The sequence below is a fragment of the Callospermophilus lateralis genome, chromosome 14 (assembly GCF_048772815.1).
Source record: "Callospermophilus lateralis isolate mCalLat2 chromosome 14, mCalLat2.hap1, whole genome shotgun sequence".
In the NCBI taxonomy this organism is placed as follows: domain Eukaryota; kingdom Metazoa; phylum Chordata; class Mammalia; order Rodentia; family Sciuridae; genus Callospermophilus; species Callospermophilus lateralis.
The window spans coordinates 24,027,651-24,048,526 of NC_135318.1; the positions used below are offsets into that span (position 1 = coordinate 24,027,651).

The 20,876-nt window shown below is 40.4% G+C and overlaps 1 protein-coding gene across 1 annotated transcript in view; it reads right to left on the bottom strand.

Moving 5' to 3' along the window:
* Positions 1-386: 386 nt before the first annotated feature.
* The window catches only part of Srd5a2 (steroid 5 alpha-reductase 2), a 55,042-nt gene continuing 34,552 nt past the window's right edge, over positions 387-20,876 (bottom strand). The window contains exons 2-5 of the mRNA XM_076833833.1: positions 17,807-17,970; positions 8,850-8,951; positions 7,419-7,569; positions 387-453 (exon numbers count right to left, since the gene is read on the bottom strand). Of these exons, the coding sequence (XP_076689948.1) occupies positions 387-453; positions 7,419-7,569; positions 8,850-8,951; positions 17,807-17,970 (484 nt within the window). The remainder of the gene's footprint in view (positions 454-7,418; positions 7,570-8,849; positions 8,952-17,806; positions 17,971-20,876) is intronic.

The window sequence follows — 20,876 nt, forward strand, 5'->3', positions numbered from 1 at the left end:
AAATGTATGCCGTTCATAAATTCTATAAGCACTGCCCTCACCCCAAAAACTCTTGGCTACAGAGTTGTCCTGCATTGATACAGAGAAGGAAAAAGCAACAGGTACTGGAATTAGCCAGTAAAAAAAAAAAAAAAAAAGGAAGTTCTACACTTTCTAGGAGGCATAGCTAAGAAGAAAATGTCTCCACTTGGAAAATGAAACTCCAATAGGAGATCAGGATAGATTCTGCATCACGCAGAATCCCCAAGCCAGTTGGCAGAACGATAACTACCACATTTTATGCATCCATACTTATATAATGAAACTTTACAAATTATAGTTTCAGCATCTTGAGAGTCAGCATCTTGGTATTATGGTAGCTTTGCTCCTTTTTTAATTTGGTTTCTTTAAAAGATGAATGGAATAAGAGCTTTCCGAGACTTGGGATAGTCCTCAAACATCTTGAGGTAGAACCTAAAAGACACGAAAGGAATAATCACAAATACAATGGAACAGCAGCCAATAGTCGAGGTCATTATATCTGAAACCCTGGTTACACATTGACCTACAGTTATTTAGGGCCTGGCTCTTCCAGGTGGCCATTTGAGTATCCTTTTCTCTTTGTTGTAACCCATCTCTTATAAATGTTGACAATTCTTATGTTGAGAGTTAGAAAGGAATCACCAGTGACACCAATGGTGATGGGTGTACGACATTAACAAACACACCTAATGCCACTGAATTTTACACTGAAGAACTGTTAAGATGGCAAACTTCAAGATGTGTATATTAATTTACCAGAATTTTTTTAATGCAATGGAAAGACGCACCATTTGGGTTCAGCTGAGAAATACAGGGAAACCAAAACTCCCAAAGACAATGGTCAAAGTTAATCCCAGATGGTTGGCCATATTCCCAGGAAAATATTCCTTCATGAAACCTAGGAATGCCCTTGGGTGATGGGTTCAATTCCCTCCTCCCCAAATATATACTGAAGTACTAACTCCCAGCATCTGGGAATGACCTTATTTTGGAACTAGGATCTTTGCAGACATAATAAATTAAAATGAGGTCATGCTGGAGCAACCTGGGCCTTGAAACCAATATTACAGGTGTCCTTAAAAGAAAAGGAAAAGAAACATAAGACAGAGACACACAGGAGGGACAGCCACATGAAGATGGAGGCAGAGGTTACAGTGAGGCTGACACAGGTGCTGAGAGTTGGGGCTTCAACTTGTTTTGGGGGACAAAATTGAGCTCATACTACAGGGGCACCCAGTATGGCTGGCCACTACCAGGAGCTGGGATGAGGCAGGGAAGGATTCTTCCCTTAAGCCACCAGACAGCATGGCCCTGCCTGCAGTGAATTTCAAACTCCTCCTTAGAACTGCAAGATAAGAATTTCTGTTGTTTCAAGCCACCCAGATTGTGGTCTTTTCTTATGGCAGCCTTAGGAAAGGGGTGCATCTTGTAAAAAGCCTTTCTTCTTAGGTTAGGTAGGTCAACCACCCTCTTTGCAGAATGTGCACTGGTTGGCTTCCCATTCTCTAGGGTCTTCACAGTCTTCCTGATTGGCAGATCGGGAAACTCACTGGAGGAGTTCCATCATTGGCTGCTTTTTCCTTGGCCCATTTACTTTCTTGACTGTAATCTCCAAGTCTGGGGTTTTCAACATCCATCAGACCAGTTTCACCAGTGTTTAAATGGGAGTAATGGGTTTTAATTTTATAGTTACCCCTTCCATTTAATTGGGGATCAATATTAGCACTGGAAGTTAGCCTTATTTCATGTCTGTCCCATCAGTGAAAGCTTATTATCTCAAATTAACTCAGGTTGTTCAATTAGAAAGAGTACCTCTGAAAAACATTAACAGGCAACAGCTGTAAAGTTTTAAAGGAAAATACAAATTGAAATTACCAATAGCAGAAACATATTTAGTTTGGATAATGGCTATGATCCAAGAAACATAATTTTTTATAACTCTAAACCTTACTTAGTTATATATTATATGTCCTGTTTATTTTGAGATCACAGTCATCTTTATGACAAATATTTATCCTTTGAACATAACTTTAAAGAGCTTAAGTCTAGTCTACTTTGAAATCATCTTAACACGGAGTAAAATGAGAGGCAGAGTCTTGCTCAGATGAGGCAGAGCTCTTGACAAATCTTACGTATGTTTTATTTCTGAAGCTGATCTTTACCTCTTTTTTTAAATACCATTTTACAAAGTTTTTGTAAACTGTATCCTGAGTCTATATGAATGTTAGTTAACATAACATTATATCTGAAACATGAATCAATCAAAAGCTAAGAAAGCTTTTAACACCCTTTTGTAGGAAAATGGCAAAATGTTTTTATGTTTCACAATATTAACCTTTAAATAGATCAGACTTTCAATATCTTTCAAAAGTACATTTAAATTTTCACCACAGTGTAAAAAGTAACATAAATTTTACATATACCTTATTGATAACAAGTTCAGTTACAGAACGTTAAATGATATAAACAAGTCCCCAATTAAATTTGCTATTTCTGTAAGTCTAAAATTACCATTACAGACAACATTAGTTTGGAGAACACCAGTTTTGTAAAGTGCTTTCCTAAGCTTTATATTTTAAAACTTGTATACTAAAAGAACATAAATGTATTCAGTATACAAAGAAGAACTAATAGTTAGCATCACAATTACATAAATGTCCTTATATTAATTAGGTTTTATTTTCACAATAGAATTCAGAATTCGAAGATAATTGCAAGCTTGTAGACTCCAATACTACTAGCAAAAATCAAGGATAGCCTTAAATCTCATAGACATTTAGGGAACGGTGTTAATGATCAGAACTAGACTTAGTCAAAGCAAATAGAACAGATAGACATAAGCCAGTTTTCCCAATGGCAGTGTGACCCTTTTATGCCAGATAAAAGAGAGCTCTTATTGGATAAACCCACATGAACTTTTATTTTTTTGAAGTATTTATTTTTTAGTTTTAGGTGCACACAACATCTTTATTTTTTTAAATGTGGTGCTGAGGATCAAACCCAGTGCCTCATGCATGCCAGGTGAGCGCACTACTACTTGAGCCACATCCCGAGCCCTGAACTTTTATTTTATAAACTTTTACAGAACATTTAGATAAAGCTCAGACAAACATATTTAGTTTCAGATGTATCTGTCTCTAGTATTGCTCTCAAGTCTTGCACTAATTAGCACTCATCAGTGTGAGGTTTTTTTCAACAGGCAGAATAGGCAGAGTAGATGTCTGGCAAAACTGAAACAATACACATTTTAAACAATTGTCCAGAACAGAATGAATCCCCATTAATGCCTCTCTCTTAAGGGTTATTTTCTTTTTTCCTGGGACAAGTTATTTTCTCCTAAAACAAATCTTGGGTAGGATAATTGATCACCTTTCTCAGGGTCTCTTTGGCCTAAAAGGTCTTACTCACTTCTGGTAGACCTCCAGCACAGCAAGCTCTGTTTTCTTTTTCTAGAAGGCATTTGCAAATGAAGTTGTTGCTTTTGGGGTGAGAATGTTATCTGTACACTTAATTTACATGACAAATTTTATCCTAAGAGAGGGATCCCAGTCTGTCATATACAAAACAACAACAACAACAACAACAACACCTGTGCCTTCATCTTTTTTTCCTTCCAGTTTGCATTCAAGGGGTTTGAGCATAGGTATTGTTGTTTGACCAGTCTCCCTTATCATCATCATAACGCCATCAACAAGTGAGTCCCCCACTGTCCCACTGTCAATTGCACCCAGAGACTCTCTCTTTATATACATATACATCTATGGCACTCTGTCCAGTGAAGGCCACACTGACCATTACAGAGATTTTTAGGGACCTCTCTCTACAGAAATCATCAGGGCCAAGACACAGATGCTTGCGTACATGGGGACTCAGGAGGCCCTTGTATTTTAGCTCTGTGGGCAACAGGCAGGGCTACACCCAGAAATGTCCCCTGGCCAAATGGGTTATCCTGTCAGATCTTAAAAGAGGAGACTATTTTGTCCCCAGGTTACAATTTAATAGTACTGGTACCCGTTGCCCCATTCTTTGTGACTGGCAGTTTTTACCCACCCTCCACCCCCATAAAATAGGCTAGTTAATCAATGAGTGTAATGGGTGGCAAATAAGGTTTTTTTTTTTTTTTCAAATGTAAAGGCAACCCTGTAAGGTTAAGCATTTGATTCCATTTCTTTGTCCCAAAGTGGTGAGAAAATTGAAATGGGGGTGGACCTAAATGCAGGTTACAAAAAGTTTAGACTTAAGGACTGAAAGTACCCAGCCAAATAGAAAGTCATGGGTCAAGCCACTAGCCTTGGTACTTTCCTAACATCTGTACAGCACAGATCCCAACAATTAGCCCAACACTTTTCAATGTCTGTTCATGGACTCTGGTCAATGCCTTTGTCCAGAAGCCTTACGTCTCCAGACTAGTGTCCTCAACTGGGAAAGCTTTCCACCAGTTCCCCCTCACATCCTGGGGAATTTCACTTTTTTTTCCTCTCATTCAAAACTAATTTTATTTCTTTTATTTTTGTCTTCTGCCACCATCCACGGATTTCATTCTTTGAACTGATGAGACAAGAACCCAGAAACAAATCAGTGAGGCCTACAGCCCACATAGATTTCATTTATCTGCGAACTGAGCCCTGTTCTCAAACTCTGATTTTATTTCCATGGGCAAAGAGTGGCTGGAAAGCAGGGTAGAGGCCAGCTCCTCTTTACCCATTTCTCTATAGACCAGGCAGCTTTCCTGGGATTTTTTTTTTTTTTTTTTTTCCCTTTATCCCAGGACTGGTGTCCCTGACCCACAATAGGATGATTTGCAGCCGCCTGGAGCCAGGATGAGAAGCAGTGCTCAGACTGTCAGCACTAGGTTGAAAGGGATTTAAAAAAATTTTTTTTAATCCTCTTTTGCTCTCCTGCTATATCCACACATTTGAGGCAGCACTTTTTTATATCCAACTTTGGTTTTGACTGTTAAGACTCCTTATTATGTAATTGCATATGTTCCTGTACATACAGAATCTTTCACTTATTTTATCTCTGACAGACCAACTCCCAACTGCAAGATTGTACAATAATTCAGAAAACCATTCAAAGACCAGATTGTTACAGTAAAACATCATCTTTTTCTTAGACAGGTTTATATCTATAAGTGACCCATTCAGCCATGATCTTTCCCAAGAAAACAATCTATAGGATCAAAACAGTATCATTACCCATGTCTTAAAGGGGCAGAAACAGATACAAACAAACAAAAAATAGAGACAGACAAACAGAGATGATTCCCAAACCACGGCCAACAGATGGGAACCTTTAAAACAGAACAGATAGAGGAAAATCCCCCAAAGTTCCCAACTCCCACTTAACCATGACTTCTACACCACTGGTGCCACAGATGTTCCACAAAGGGGAAACACATGTGTAGAATTGAGGGTCTCAGTGTGCACCCCAAGGGAGCTTACTGAATGGCCAAGGTGTCACAACTTTACTGTGCTCGGTTTCCTTTTTCTCAAAGTAGACCAAGATGGAGAAATCCATATAGTTCAGGGAAGGAAGGTGGGAGCTCCCTGAAGCAAAATGTGCTTCAGCAACTGCTGGAACAATCCTTCAGTCCCTCCCTCTACTCACAGGAATAGCTCCTTTGGTTCAACTCCAGGTACATTTGCCCATCTCCTAACTTTCCAGCAGTCAGTTCTCAAAAAAGTTTGCCTTACATCCTCAGCATGGAAGTTTGGTTGCTTGGAGTGCCGGGCCTGCCCAAGAAAGGGAGTGGGGGCTGCTCTCCGGTCCCATCTGGGTCACCAATTTTGTTACCAAAAGCTTGGTCCTTGTCCCCAACGCCAATTCATGCCAATTTAATCATGAGGACATGGTTTTGAGTAAAGGAAAACAGAAGGTTTAATCCTTGGTTAGCAAAGGAGAAACACTGGGGACTCCGGTTTCAGAGTCTATGGTTCTGCTGGTCAGGGAAAACAGAGGGCTTTGAAAGAAGCTCTTCAAAGGCTCCATTCCAGGTGTGCCCTGAAGGTGTGCTGAAATTCACTTGTTAACCTGGGACATAGTCACTTCCTGGATCTTCTGGTGACATCTCCTTCCTATGAAGCACAGATAACTCAAGGTAATCTAGTTCCCCAGGTCAGGAAGAGGGAGAGGGAGAATAGAAAAATAAAAATATGTCCCTTTAGAAATAAGCAGCAGGACTGGGGTTGTCGCTGCGTGGTGGAGTGCTTGCCTTGCACGTGTGACACCCTGGGCCCGATCCTCAGCACCGTGTAAACATAAATAAATAAAATAAAGGTATTGTGTCCATCTACAACTACCAAAAAAATTTTAAAAATAAAATAAATGAGCAGCAAGGGCTATATTCAAAAGGTAAAGTGGATCATCCTCTCTCCGTCTCCAGGAATCACAGGCTTTCTCTTTCCCCAAAAGCCATTTGGAGAAATGGATATGAAGGTCACACTTAGGTTTAAACTCAGATAACAATTTCATATGTTTCCTTCCAGCGATACTTTTAGTTATCCCTTTTTGTCCCCACCCAACCCCTAGTGGGGTTAGTGAAGCTGTAGACCAGACCTTCAGAGGAAAGGGTCTAGATGCCTGCAATCCCAGCAACTACCAGCAGAGGGGGCAGTCCAACAATAGCACCCTCCACACAATTGCTTACTCTACCTTACCATTGCCTTGGCTATGAGAGATGGAGAGGGGTAAAGGAAGGAGGACAGTACCAGAAGAAGCCCCAGCATTGGAAGATTCCAGAACAAATAATCCTTCTGCAGATTACAGGACTCTGTGATTACCTGAACTGTTAGCACCAAGCCTTGAACTGAAACTAGCTCCCAAAAAGAACATCCACATAGACACCCAGCTAGTGCTTCTTCCCAGAGGTTCTCTATCCGGGCTGGACCTCAGAATTATCTGCGATCCTTTGGGAGGTGCTGGCCCTGGTCTCCTCAACAGAACACACTTCCAGAATCATGGAGGAAGGGGACTGGGGCATGGAAATGAAGGTGACTTCTTTTGTCTCTTAACTCAGTATCTACAGCTTACTTACTGCCAAGTAGCACCCATCCCCAAGCACAGAACCCGGGTCAACAGTCACTTGGATACAAGGTGCCCTTGCTGGGAAGGCTTCTTCAAAGGGTAGACACAGGGGCTTCCCAACTGTCACCTTAGGGGCCTCCATCTACATGGGTTTGTTTTTCCTCTTAGAAAAATATTTACTGCTTGGGTCATCCAGCTAAATTGCAATGACAGCAAAATCCTTAAATTTCAGCGTTTTACAGCCCAGGTTATGGTATCTAATTTCCCTTAAAAAAAGATAAATAAGGTTTCTAAATCAGACTCCCTGTGCTAAAAAGCATGTCTGGAGAGGAAAGCTACCTGGATTCCACTGCGTTTATTGACAAGTTTACCTGTGGTGATGAGAAGCTCGCTGGCCAAGGTAACAAAGTGAGAAAAAGGCAAACGCAAGTCCTGGAGGGGACCAAGTGGCCAAGGCATAGCCGATCCATTCAATGATCTCGCCAAGGTAATTGGCTCCAGAAACATACGTAAACAAACCACCTGTGTGCAGAAGAATCAGAAGGTCAATGATCAGAGCTGCAACCTTGTGACATTGTACCCCTCTATGTGTTGTTCCAGAACACATAAAGGTAGCTAGAACAAAGGTGGGGTTGGAGACTCCCATTACAAGCATAGGAGCTTTGTGGGGTTCTCCTGGATTATTTGTTCTGGAATCTTCCAATGTGTTAAAGGATTACTGAAACTGACCCATTCCCACCTGCTTATCTGTTTATCTCACACCCTCCTTTCTTGGGAATAATTAGGATTTCAAATATTCAGCATCTTCAAAATATTCAATATCTCCAAAAATATATACCCAGGTGCTGTATAACAATGCTTTAGTCAACATCAGATTGCTTATACAATGGTGACCCTTTAGATAATTATAGTGAATCATAGCCAGTGTAATCTCATACACAATGCACTACTTGTGTATTCATGGTGACGTTGGTGCAAAAAAACCTACCACACTGCCAGTCATATAAAAGTGTTGTACATTAAATTATGTACAGGACGCAATTTAATAAACTACTGTGCTATGTTCATAAATTTACTATGCTGTATTATTTGTTATTTTAGAATACCAAAAAAATTAACTGTAAAACATTCTTAAGCAAGTATTCCCAAAAAAACAAACAAATCATTTTTATCATAGGAGATTAAAGCTACATGTGTGTTATTACATGTAAGACTTTCCAAGGAGACAAGATATGAAGGTGGAAGGCATAATTTCAATGATTCTGAACCCATATAGACCTAGGCTAATGTGTGTTTGTGTCTTAGTTTTTAACAAAAAAAAATTTGAAAGGTAAAAATATGCACAGTTAAAAAAAATTAAAAGCAGGCTAGAGCCAAGGGATTTAGCAGGCTACACTATCTAGGTTCTTGTGAGTGCATTTTATGATGTTGACACAGCAATGAAATCTTAAGCTTCGTTTTTTTAACTCAGAAAGGATTACACTCTGGGTGCAGAACTATCTTATGTACTACAACTAGATTGCAGTCTACTCCTACCCTACCCACGCCTGGCACCCTCTTCCACCTTCAGGATATTGTGATCTTGCTTTCTGATGATTCTTGTAGCTCTATTGAGCTTCAGGGTACACGTGAGAAATGCAGATGTGCTGTGGAGGGAACAGGGAGTGGAGGAGAAGTCAGGAGCAAGCCAGGACTTGTTGCATAGTTATGCATTTGATACTCTATCTCCACTTGTTAGAGCTTACTCCCTGGGACAGGCTCCAAGGGAGAGTGGGAACCTGGTGGGCTGGGGAAGGCATTACCTTGTGGAATCCTGTAGGTGATTTCTCCAGGCTTCCTGAGCTGGCGCAATATATAGTCACTGTGAATGTTGATTCCCATTCCCAAAATAAATAGGAAGATACCTTGGTAAATAAGAGAGAAAGAAAGTTGAAAAATGTGTCCTGATTTCAATATGTTTCAGACATGTTGTTTTTGTTTGTTTGTTTGTTTGTTTGTTTTCTAAAAACAAATTAATTAACGTCGGAATGGTACTCAGATATGGTCCCAAGTTTGCGGGGCGTGTGTGTTATTGTGCCCTAAACCAAAATGCTGACATACACCGTGATGCATGTCAGGTGGAGACAGGAGGGAGAAGAGAAGACAGCAAGAGGCAACAACATTGTGCCATACTTAAATAACTAATCAAATACGTGAAAGAATAATAGTCAGCCATGGGCTCATTCAAATCAACTGGTTGGCTAACTCAACAGTCATTCTACCTTCTTCTTTTTTGTCCACTATAGAGGCTGAAAATCTGAACAGTGATCAAATCCCCTAACTCTGCCAGAAAATGTAAAGGGGGAATCTTCTAGGAACTTTCTTGAATATCTTTTGTTTTTCTGATAAAGGGAACAGATGGGACCAATGCGTCTACTTCCTCTTTCATCCTGACTTGATTGCAGATGTAATATCTTGAGCTGCAGCCAGTGTCTTGCAACTATAAAATGACTAAAATGAAGTCTACAGGTAAGACTACAGGTAAAAACAGTGGAGCATTAACATAGGAAGTGTCTGGGTTTTTAGTGGCATCAGTAAGCCACCAAAGGAACACAGAAGCCACCTTCCTTTGGAAACTTCTTGTTATGTAAAAAAAAATATGAACATAGTATGTGAACTCTTCATAGCTTTATTCATTTAATTTAACCACATATCCTGAAGGTGTCTCCATGAATATCATCCACTGATACAGAAAAAGTCCTGGTCTTGGGTAAGAAGTTCCAGGATCAAGCATGTTAGGTCCTTCATCCCAATGGGCAGTACTACAGTCCAGAAACATTCTCTGTCCCCACCTAGAGGCCCAACCTCACTTCTCAATAAAATGTGTTTGTACAGATCAAAATTCAGCAGGCAAAAATCAAGAAAAGTTTTAAGTAAAACAATCAGATCTAATTTCATCTAATTTGGTGTGATGTGAAATCATGATTTTTCTACCTTCTCCTATCAAAATATCAATGACCTAAAAGAAAGGTGACCTAGCTAGGGCAAGGAGGAAATCGGGGAAAAGAGAATGCACAACAGTGGGGGGTAAAAGGAACCTCAGACCAGCTGTCTGTGTGCCCTTCAGTAAGTCACTCTGAAGACCGGCATTGGAGGTGTTTTTATGCATTACCATGAATTGCACTATGTAAGGAACAACCATCAACCATCTGTATAAAACTCCCCTAAATCAGCATCCAAGCAAGAAGGGCTTTTTCCTCTAGCAGGCTTCTGGAGTAACTCGCCTTCCTTGCCTCAATATTTTATCTTTCCAACTTAACTGACCTGTCATAGGGTAAGCAGCCTGACTTGTTCCCATGACAAATTTGGTGAGCCAGCCAGGAGGACTGCTGCTTGTGGCACAGCCAGCCCCCAGGATAGGGGAAGTCTCTGTACTAACTCTAGTAGCTGCAGGACCCCTTTTTATTCTGGGAACTCTCCCTTGTTTTCATCATTCATGGTGCAGGCTGACCAAGCACCTTGTGTTGATGCAAGCAATTGGCATTAAAGTGTTCCTTTAGTAGGCTCTTAGGCTGGGTAAGATACTCTGATGTGCACACTGGGACCTCCCATTCTCTGCCATCTGGGCACTTCTGCCATTTACATTTGGTAGCATTTGTATAGGTGAAAATCTCATCATTTTAGCATTTCAGCCATTTGAAACTTGGTACTGAAAGTCAGGTGAGATACTTGTTGGACTTTGTACCCAGTTCTGGATCTCTGGTGCCTTTGAGCTTATGTACTTACATGTCTCTAGGTGTAAAAAAGAGATGAGATGCTAAAGAGCTCTCCCACCCCAAGATATAGAAATAAAGATAAAGAAAAGGAGAGAAAAGAAGAAAAAATCTTTTAAAACTCAACCTCTGTGTGACCTGAAAATTTTGGGTTAATTATATGTCTATAATAATAAAATCCCCTAGGAAATTCTATTCAAATTGACTTACAGATAAATGAGTGAGCAATGTGTTCATTTAAATTTATTGGTAAAATAAAAATTAAAATCTCTTCAGAATTGTTAGCACACATTTTTGTCTGGCTATCTATCTGACCAATCAGGATTGTACTTTTCTTTGTTAGATGCTTAAGATAAAAAGTCCTTTTTATATTGAAGAAAACTTAATTTTAGCACAAAAAAGAGATATTTTAGAAAATGTAAAATAATACATTTAGTTTTTCTTGTTTTGTTAAAGGTATGTGTATATATGAGGGCAAGGCATTCCATGTATCTGAGTTTTATCTAAACATCACTCAAAAAATTGTAGAGTTAAAGATACATCGATTTAATTCATGACATGTAACCAATAAATGTTCTCTTCTAAACAATAGCCATCACATCTGAATGAATGTATAAAATGGTCATTACTAAGTTGTAATTTTTTTTAATGGTTGGAACCAGATTTTTGATGTGGTCCTTCAGTTTTTCAACTTCTATAGAACTGTTTGAAAAGCAAAGCAATACTATTATAGTTATCCTACTGATACATAGGTTTTCTTTAAAAGTAAAAGCCAAATTGGTGTATTATAAAGGACTTGCATGTATCTGTGTTGCTTGTACATGAAGTGCATTTGCATTCCCCAAGTGTATAAGCCTTAAGCTTAGGAGAGCACTTTACCATGTTGTTGCCCTCCAAATTAGACTTGTTGATAGCAACAGTCTTTACAGTTTTGTGTTTGTGTGATTTTAACTGTAGCATTTCACTGCTCCATGGCTTCCATCTTTACATGAAGATGACTAAACATGCCCAAACGTTATATTCCAAGCAGTGTTGTAATGTGAGCTCCCTTCACTTGGAGGGTAAACCTTGCTGCTCAACCATTGGTAGCTTATTTTAAAACTGTGATGTTTTTATTCTTTTTCTTCCTCCTTTCCTTCTCCCTGTCCCTAACAGCAGGAGAAACAAGATTAATACGTTTCCCATCCCAGTCTAAGATTTGTGTTCCTTGTTCACTGAAAGAATAAACTCTGGACCTGGGAACCGGAGCCGTGGCTCTCTCAAGGACACCAGCTGGATATTAATTATAAAAATATCCAGTAATAATAATTATACCTGGAGCCCAGTCCTTGTAATCCCCTTTTAGTTTACCTGAGATGGCAGTGAGATGGTAGTCTTTGGATCCATCCATTGCCCTCCCCTTTGCTAGCAAATCAATAAAACTTCTTTTTTCTTTTTCTCATAAACTTTGCCCTCATTATTTGTCCTCATTATTTGGACTGGCATCAGGAAACAAAGATTGATCTTTTGGTATCAATTGGTGACCCAGACAGCACCTGAAAGCATTCTGTGCCATGACTGTCACCCAAGGCCACACTGGAGATACATGTGGCCTTCATGGCCCTCCTCCCCCACTTGCCCCTCCCCCCACCTTACATGCTCTGAACCACTGTGCTGTCCCACCTCCCATGGACACCTCTGGGCGGTGCCTTGTGTTCTGGCAGCAGAGCCAAGTGGGTGTCAGGGTCTCCTGGAGTCCCCATGCATGAAGGCACCTGCCTCTTAGCCCTGCTAATGTCCACAGAGAAAAACTTAACAGTAGAAGGGAGGATTTTAAAAACAAAAGGAACCAATGCCTTTAAGTATCTGCTAATTTTTCAAAATTGTTCTAAGTGTTGTGAGGATACATCTGAATTTTTAGAGCAAATCTATCACACATATGGGAAAGACACTGATGCAGCTCCTGAAAACCTCCATAGGGTTAATATGACCCTCATTGGGCAGAGCATCCCAGATATTGGCAGAACGCTTCAGCGGATGAAGGAAAGATTGACATTAACCCTTCACAGCTAGCTGATAATGCCTTTAATGTACACAATATCCAGGAGGAACAGAAACTAAAGCCAACCCATGCATTATTGGCGGCTCTGCAAAAGGATCCTCAAAAAATAAAAAGTCTAGAGGAAAGAATGGGAAGAATGCTCTCCATTGGGGGAACAAAAAAAAACCAAATCAGTGTGCCTACTGATAAATACAGCCCCATAGGGGCCCTGGATCCAATTAACAGTGAGGAAACATTTAACATCGATGGCACCAAGGCAGTAGCAGACTGACAGGTCACACTCAGAAGCTTTTGTTGCTCCAACCCCTTGAATGTGCCCTGGAGGAGCAGAGATGAAGGCACAGCTTCTTGTCCATGCCAGGTTGCCTGCTGCCTCTCCCAGGATGAGATTTGTTATGTAAACTAAATGTTCAAATAACCTTTTGCACAAAAAGCAATGACTTCATTTGCAAGTGCAACCAGAAAAAGGAAGCCTACTCTACTGGAGGTGTACCAGAAAGTGAGGAAGTCCACATGGGCTGATGGGACCTCAGAAGGGCAGTCAATGCTACCTTAGGATCCCCCCAGGAAGAAGGAATACTCCCTTAGGAGAACGGTATTGAGAGGGATTCAGCCTCTTCTAGAAAAAATTTTAAAACATGTATGGATTCCGCCCTGCCAGTCCCTCTACAACATCCTTATCCTGCCAGTGAAGAAACCTGACACTGATGAGCACCGATTTGTGCAACTTGAGAGCTATAAATTATATTGTCCAGGATATTCAGTCTACTGTACCAAATTCAGTCTACTACACCCTGCTGACCATGAGTCCAGGTAACAAAGGCTGGTTCACACTGCTGGATTTAAAGGATGCATTCTTCTGTGTTGACTGGAAAGGAAATCCCAATTACTGTTTTCTTTCAAGTGGCAGGACTATGACACCAAATTAACTACCCAGTATTGCTGGACTGTCCTGCCTGAGGGATTTAGAACCTCCTCTAGTCTGTTTAATGAGCACCCAGCAAAAGACCTGCAGGCGTGACAGCTGGATCAAGGAATCTTTTTTTTTTTTTTTTTTTCCATTCCTAGTCATTTTGTTTTCTTTTCTTTTTTTTTTTTTTTTTTTATTGGTTGTTCAAAACGTTACAAATCTCATGACATATCATCTTTCATACATTTGATTCAAGTGGGTTATGAACTCCCATTTTTACCCCAAATACAAATTGCAGAATCACATCGGTTACACATTCACATTTTTACAAAGGAATCTTTTTGCAATAAGTGGATGGCCCCAACCATGAACTCTGCCTTTCAAACACTATTATTGTATTGACTCACCTCATGTCATAAAGATAAAAGATGTCCACTAAAAAGATTCCGATTTGTAAACAAGTCACCTATTTGGATTCCAGATTAGCCAAGGAACCCAAAGTTTGATGTCAGATTGGAACCAGGCTATCTTGAGCCTTAAAGAACCAGGAACCAGAGATAGTAGCATGGGTTCCTGGGAATGGCAGGATTCTGCCATATTTGGATTGGTAGCCAGACCACTGTATAAAGGCCTTTAAAAAAAAAAAAAAAATAGAACCTTTGATTTGGACTTCAGAATGACAAACTTCCTTTAGAAGTTAAAGAAAATTTCATGAAGCCCCTGCCCTAGGCTTGCCTGACTTATATAAGAAATGCAATGCATATGTATATGAGAAATAGGGTACAGCCCTTGGGGTTCTCTTACAGGCACTGGGAGACATACAGTGACTGGTAAACTATTTGTCAAAACAGCTTGTCCACACTACAAAAGGATGGTCCCCCTGCCTTCAGGCAATGACTGCCACTTGTGATTTACTACAAGAGGCTGAGAAGTGCACTCTAGGGCCCCCCATTATTATGTGTTCCTCATCAAATCCTGGTCCTACTACAACAGAGGCGTGGCTACTAGATGACTGCTGGGAGGACAGGGGCCTCTCAGGTCATCCTACTAAACAACCCAAATGTCAACTGAAAACCATGTCCACCCTAAATCCAGGGATGCCAGCTGATAATGGGCCAATACAACGTGCCCATCTGCAGATCTTGGAGACGGTTTGTCAGATTGGACTTGTCAGATCATCTTATCACAGAGCTGTATTGGGACCTCTTCACCAACAGAAGCAGCTTCACGGACAATGGTCTGTGAATATTGGATACGGCGTGGTCACCGAACAACAGGTATTAGAAGTCAAGGCTAGGAGCACAAGCCTAGAAAGCTAAGCACATTACTTTAAGAAGAACTCGGAGGAAGGAGGGTAAATATTTACACTGACTCAAAATATGCTTTCATAATAGCATTTGCACATTCAGCTATTTGGAAAGAGTGGTCCTCACCGCCGAAAACAAGAACATTAAACATGCCCTTAAAATACCGGCATTGAAAGGGGCCATGGCCAGACAAAAGCAAGTAGTAATCATGCACTGTTCCAGTCAGCAGAAGACTGACCTTCCATGGGAAGGTGAAATCAGGCCAATGTAACAACCAAAAGGGCCACAAAGAGCAAACTGTTCATTAGCTCCCTGATACCTCAGCTTGAATTAGACCAGTCTCCTTCTATTGATGAGGATGGGAAATGGGCCACCGAGTAGAGTTTAGGCTCCTGGGATAGCGCTGCCAAGTGGAAACAGGATTCCCATGGGCTCGTCCTCCTGCCTGAAGCACTGGTCTGGCACCTACATGAGAATGTCCACTGTGTAAGGAGCACCTTGGTGAATGTCATCAAGCCCTCATGGGAGGGTCACAGCTCCAGCTGCTTAGTGGCTAAATCAGAATTGTGTCATATATGCCCAGAACAATCCAAAGACTGAAAAGCAGCTTACTATAAAAGGAACACAGCCCTTCAATGATTTGCAAGTAAATTGTATTCAAATACCCATCCCCTGGGAAAACTTCAGATATTTGCTTGTAAGAGAAGATACCTTTTCAAGATCGATTGAGGCTTGTCCCATCAGAACAACAACAACAACAACAAAAGATTTGAAAGTAACAAGTTCTCTTGAAGAAGCTGATGCCAAGATGCTAAGAGCCACAGCCAATTAATATGATGCATGGCATTTTTGATTGAAAGATGATGCCAGCTAGCCATTGAGATGATATGATTATGTTAAAAATTACATTCATATGGATACCGGACTCCTGCTGTTTACCTCGGCCTGCTGCGGGACTCCTGGAGAGTTCCCATTGGTTGGGAAAGTGCAGTAGGAGGGAATTCCAGGGGAGGAACTTGCGCTGGGGTTCCGGGAGGAGACTGGCAGAACGCCACGTGGGTGGATCGGGAATCTTCCCGGGCACGTAGGTGGTATTGGCGGTTATTTCAAAAATAAAGTTTGTTCCTGTTTGAGTGGCTCGTGATCTTGTGCCCAGCCAGACAGCGGCACCAAGATATAGATTCTTTTTTGATAAGTACCTTATCTAATACTCAGATCATATTCTGATTTCCTCAGATGTCTCCCAGATCCCCCTTGGAAGTGGTTTGTGCAAACCAAGGTCCAATGTAAGGCCACATCTTACATATGGATGTTATATCTTTTAATTTTGACTCCTTCCTTTCTTCTTCTTCTCCTCCTCCTCATAATTCTTCTTCTTGTTTGTTTGTTTGTTTTAGGACTCTCACTCATGGAAGAGATTAGACCGTTGTCCTTCAGAATGTCCATTTTTCTAGATACGACTGGCTTACTTCCTCACGGAGGTATTTCACTTGCCTGTGTCCCACACTTCCTGTGAACTGGCTATTTCTTGTGTGGTTACATCACCAGTTGAGTATATGGTGAGATATACCCACCCTGATCTCTTTACCCAGAGACATGTAGGAGATTTTTATATCTCCAGTGTTTCCTTCCCAGTTACACACACACACACACACACACACACACACACACACACACGTTCCTCTATCCCATTTCTACATAAAAAAATAGCATCCTATATACACGGCGGGCACACTTTTATTTATTTTTATTTAACCACACATCCCAGAGGTGTCTCTGCATGAATGCACAGAGCACTCCCTTGTTTTTTTGGTTTTGCTCTGTTTTGTTTGTTTCTTTGTCTTTGTGTCTGTGGTGTGGTCTGTGGTGGATACGCATCCACATTCATGCAACAAACCCTTTGGCCGTTTGTGGGTTTGGGTGTTCACCCTGACTGCTGTGTGGAACACGTAAGTAGGCTGTTGAAGGACAGGATGGAGTCAGAAAACTGATTTTGGAGCTATGGAAGTCCAGGCAATTGTGGACTAAACAGAAATTAATACAGTTTAGGGAGAAGAGAGTCCAGTTGTCCCATGTTCTGGAGACAGATCCAGAAGTATAATATTGATGGGTAGAATGTGATTTGTGATACTAAGAGGGATTAGGAATAATCTGTATTGTCTTTTTTTTTTTTTTTTGAGTCAAAATAGTATTCAAAGGAGTGAGCTTACAAAAAAAAAAAAAAAAAAAAAACCTGAAAAACAAACCCATGATCAATGTCTTCCATTCTTTTAGATAGGCAGTCAGGAAGGCTTTTTGAGGAGATGTGAATTGTTAGAGACCTCAATAAAGTGAGGACCAAGTTCCATGGATACATACAGCACAGCATTCTAAGCAGGGGGAGAATCCTGCACAAAGGCTCTGGGCAGGACAGGCTAACTGTTTGCAGCACAGCAGGAAGGTCCTGGGGCTAGCCCAGGACATGAGGGAGAGAGAAGCAGGAGGGTGTGGCTGGAGCCTCGGAACAACTTTTTGGTTTCACAGGTTGTGGTAAGGAATATGCATATGGCCTTGAGAGCAATGGAAATCTATTAGAAGGGTCTGAGATCCCTCTACATGAGTTCCACACTGAGGGAAGATGAGCGGGGGGAGGAGGAGAACAAGATCATTCAGAGGTTTCCACAGTAGGATGGAGGGAGGCTGTGGTGATGTACACCTTGGAAAGGGGCATCAGCTGGGTAGTGGGTGAGAGCTGGTGAGATTCACTTACCCAGGCTAAACCGGATGTCTGCGTACCACTCTTCAGGGTACTCTGCACAGTAAACCAGATAGTAGGCTTGAAGGAACCCATTTCCAACACAGAAGATACTTCCTCTGAAAAGGAAGACAACTGGAAAAGGTCTCCCTCTGGTGAGCAATGCATAAATAAAAGTCCTGGGATACAGGGAGGGAAAAGTTAGAATCTACCATCAAAAAAGAAAAGAAAAGAAATATAGTCAAACAATTAGAGGACAGTGTTTAAAACAGATAACTACATTAAGTGCATTGTTACAGTTGTTCCTTAAATCTATGTAAAGGAAGAATGTTGCTATCTGGTTCCAGAGTAACCATTTATGTTATTATTTGCTTTATTTCATTAAATTCATAGCAGCTACCATTCAGTACCTCATTTTATTCTCACAACAGTCTTGAAAGGTAAAATCCATCCCATCTAGTAGTTAATAAATTAAATTTTATGAGCCTAGGATTGGAGATCAGTTTTCCACAAATCTTGAAGTGAAATTTAATGTGTACTAGCCTGGAGCTGGGCATGGTGGCACACACCTGTGATCCCAGCTGCCCAGGAGGCTGAGGCAGGAGGATTTCAAGTTTGGGGCAACTTGATGAGTCTCCATCTCAAAATAAAAGATAAAAGAATAGTGCTGGGGGTGTAGTTCAGTGTGATCCTGGGTTCAATCCCCAGTCTTGAAAATAGCAACAACAATAAGAATGATGATGAATAAAAATTTTACAAATATATTAGAAGAACAGTGAAGCCTGGTTTACCCACAAATAGCAGAACAGCGTTCGGACAGCAGCCACTTGACCACATGACTTTCTGTAATTTCTCTAGTATATTTATTTACTGATAATATAGCATCTTTATATCTAGTATATAAAGTGGACAGTAGGATCCCTGGAGAAAAGAGACTCCTATAAATGTTACAAACTATGACTCTAGAATCATTTAGAAAGAAGGGCATAAAAATAAAAATACTCAAAAAAATGTACCCAAGACATGTGGCTAAATACTGGACTTTTTATAATTTTTCATGGAGTGCAACATAAAAGTCAAACAGGAAAGTTTATAAACCTTTGTGAGAAGCTTAATGAATAACTACCAAATAAACACCCAGACAGAAAGTAACTAAGTCAAGAAACAACACCAACACCACCCGGGGTCCCATGTGCCCTCCCTATTCTCAGTGCCCAGAAATAATGGCTATCTCACTTTTGTAATAATCATTACCTTCAGTTTCTTTACAATGCTATAACATTCATATGTATCCTTTAAAAACCAGTTTATTTTGCTCATTTTTAATTCTGTGATTCTTAGAAGATTCTGGACTACCCCCACCCCCCACTCCCGCTGTCATGCATATGAGGCTAAACACGTTGCTGTGTTCAGCTATCGTTCATTCAGTTCCATTGTTGTTTTCCCACCTCTGTTTACCTCTTTCACTTTATTTTACTTTGATGGATATTTGGCTGGTTTTTACACTGGGATTATTTTGTTTTAACTCCAAACTTCCCTGTTATTTTAATTATTTCCTTGTTATTTTTAAACCTTTGATTTTTCACAGTGTCCTTTGTTATAAGAAGTTTTATACGAATCTAATGTATTTTTTTCTGATGCAAGTAAATTTACTAAATATCTGTCCCCCACAATATGCATTGTCATTGGTGCTATATATTAACTTACCCCATGTGTCAGTTCTTCTTCTGGGTTTTTGGTTCTGTTCCAGTTGAAATATTTATTGCTAGGACCATACCGTTTTAGCCATCGTAGTTTGTGTGTATGTGTGTGCATTTCAATTAGACAGAAAAAAGGGTTTCACTATGGCATATTCACAGATGCAAATAACATAGTTTGGTCATATCCACCCTCTTTTATAGTCCCCCACCCTCCCTTTCCCTCCCCATGAGCCCCTTCCTCTTAGAGTTTCCACCTTACACTCACTTTGTCTTTTCACCTCCCCCACCAGCTCCCATATATGAGAGAAAACAGCAAAACTTGTCATCTGCACTGACATTTCAAAAGATATTCTGTCACCCCACATGGACAAGTGAGACACCAAAAAAGAGGCTTTATATACTTAAGTAAGTTTGGAATCACTGTGTTTATCTACATATTCATGCCTTGGAGCCTCAACATACTGAAGCACGTGGTGACTCTTCAAAGAACACACCAGGGTGCCACGTTCATCATAGAACTAGAGCTCAACTCTGAAGAACAGCTTCCAAAATTTGACTAATGATCTTATGTTGACAGTTGGATTTTGAAGCTTTGAAAACTGTTATGGTTTGAACCTTATACCCAAAAAGTTCATGGGTTGGAAACTTAACCTCAAAATTCATATGTTAATTGCTTTTGGAGATTAAACTGTAGATGTGTGATTAACTTAATGAATAAATTAATCTATTCATGGATTAATGGGCTATTTAAGGAGTGGCTTTGTTATAGGAACAGCTCTCTGGTACATTAATTCTGTCTAGCCATGCAATGCCTTCTGCCTTGTTATGATACAGAGAGAAGGCCCTCACTAGATGCTTAGTAGATGCTAGTAAGATGCTGTCTAGACTTCCCACTTTCCAAACCCATGACATAAATAGATCTCTGTTCTTTACAAATTACACTGTAATTTTGTTTATAGTAGCAGAAAATGAACTAAGACAAGAACTGATACTTGATTTTGTAAATTTCACATCCATTGCATACACACGTGCACATATGAGAGTGAACACACACACACACTACAAGCAACCCCACACACCTCCAAGCATTCATTGGACATTTGTAGAACAAAGAACAGACAAGGCTGGAGACTGTCATAGATGACCACAGTTACATTTCAAATATGGATTTCAGCTTCAAAGCCTGTGAGGTTTATCTTAGATCCCTCTATCAAAAGCAGGCAGCCTGAACTTCAGGTTAGAGAACTTGGGTTGTGGTTGCCTTACCTGGAAATGGAATGATAATTCCTTCCCTGTCACCTCCCAAGATTGCTCCGAGGATCAAATTAGATAATCTACATAAAAGCATGTTTTGAAGTGTAGAGTGGTTAGCAAACAGACATAAA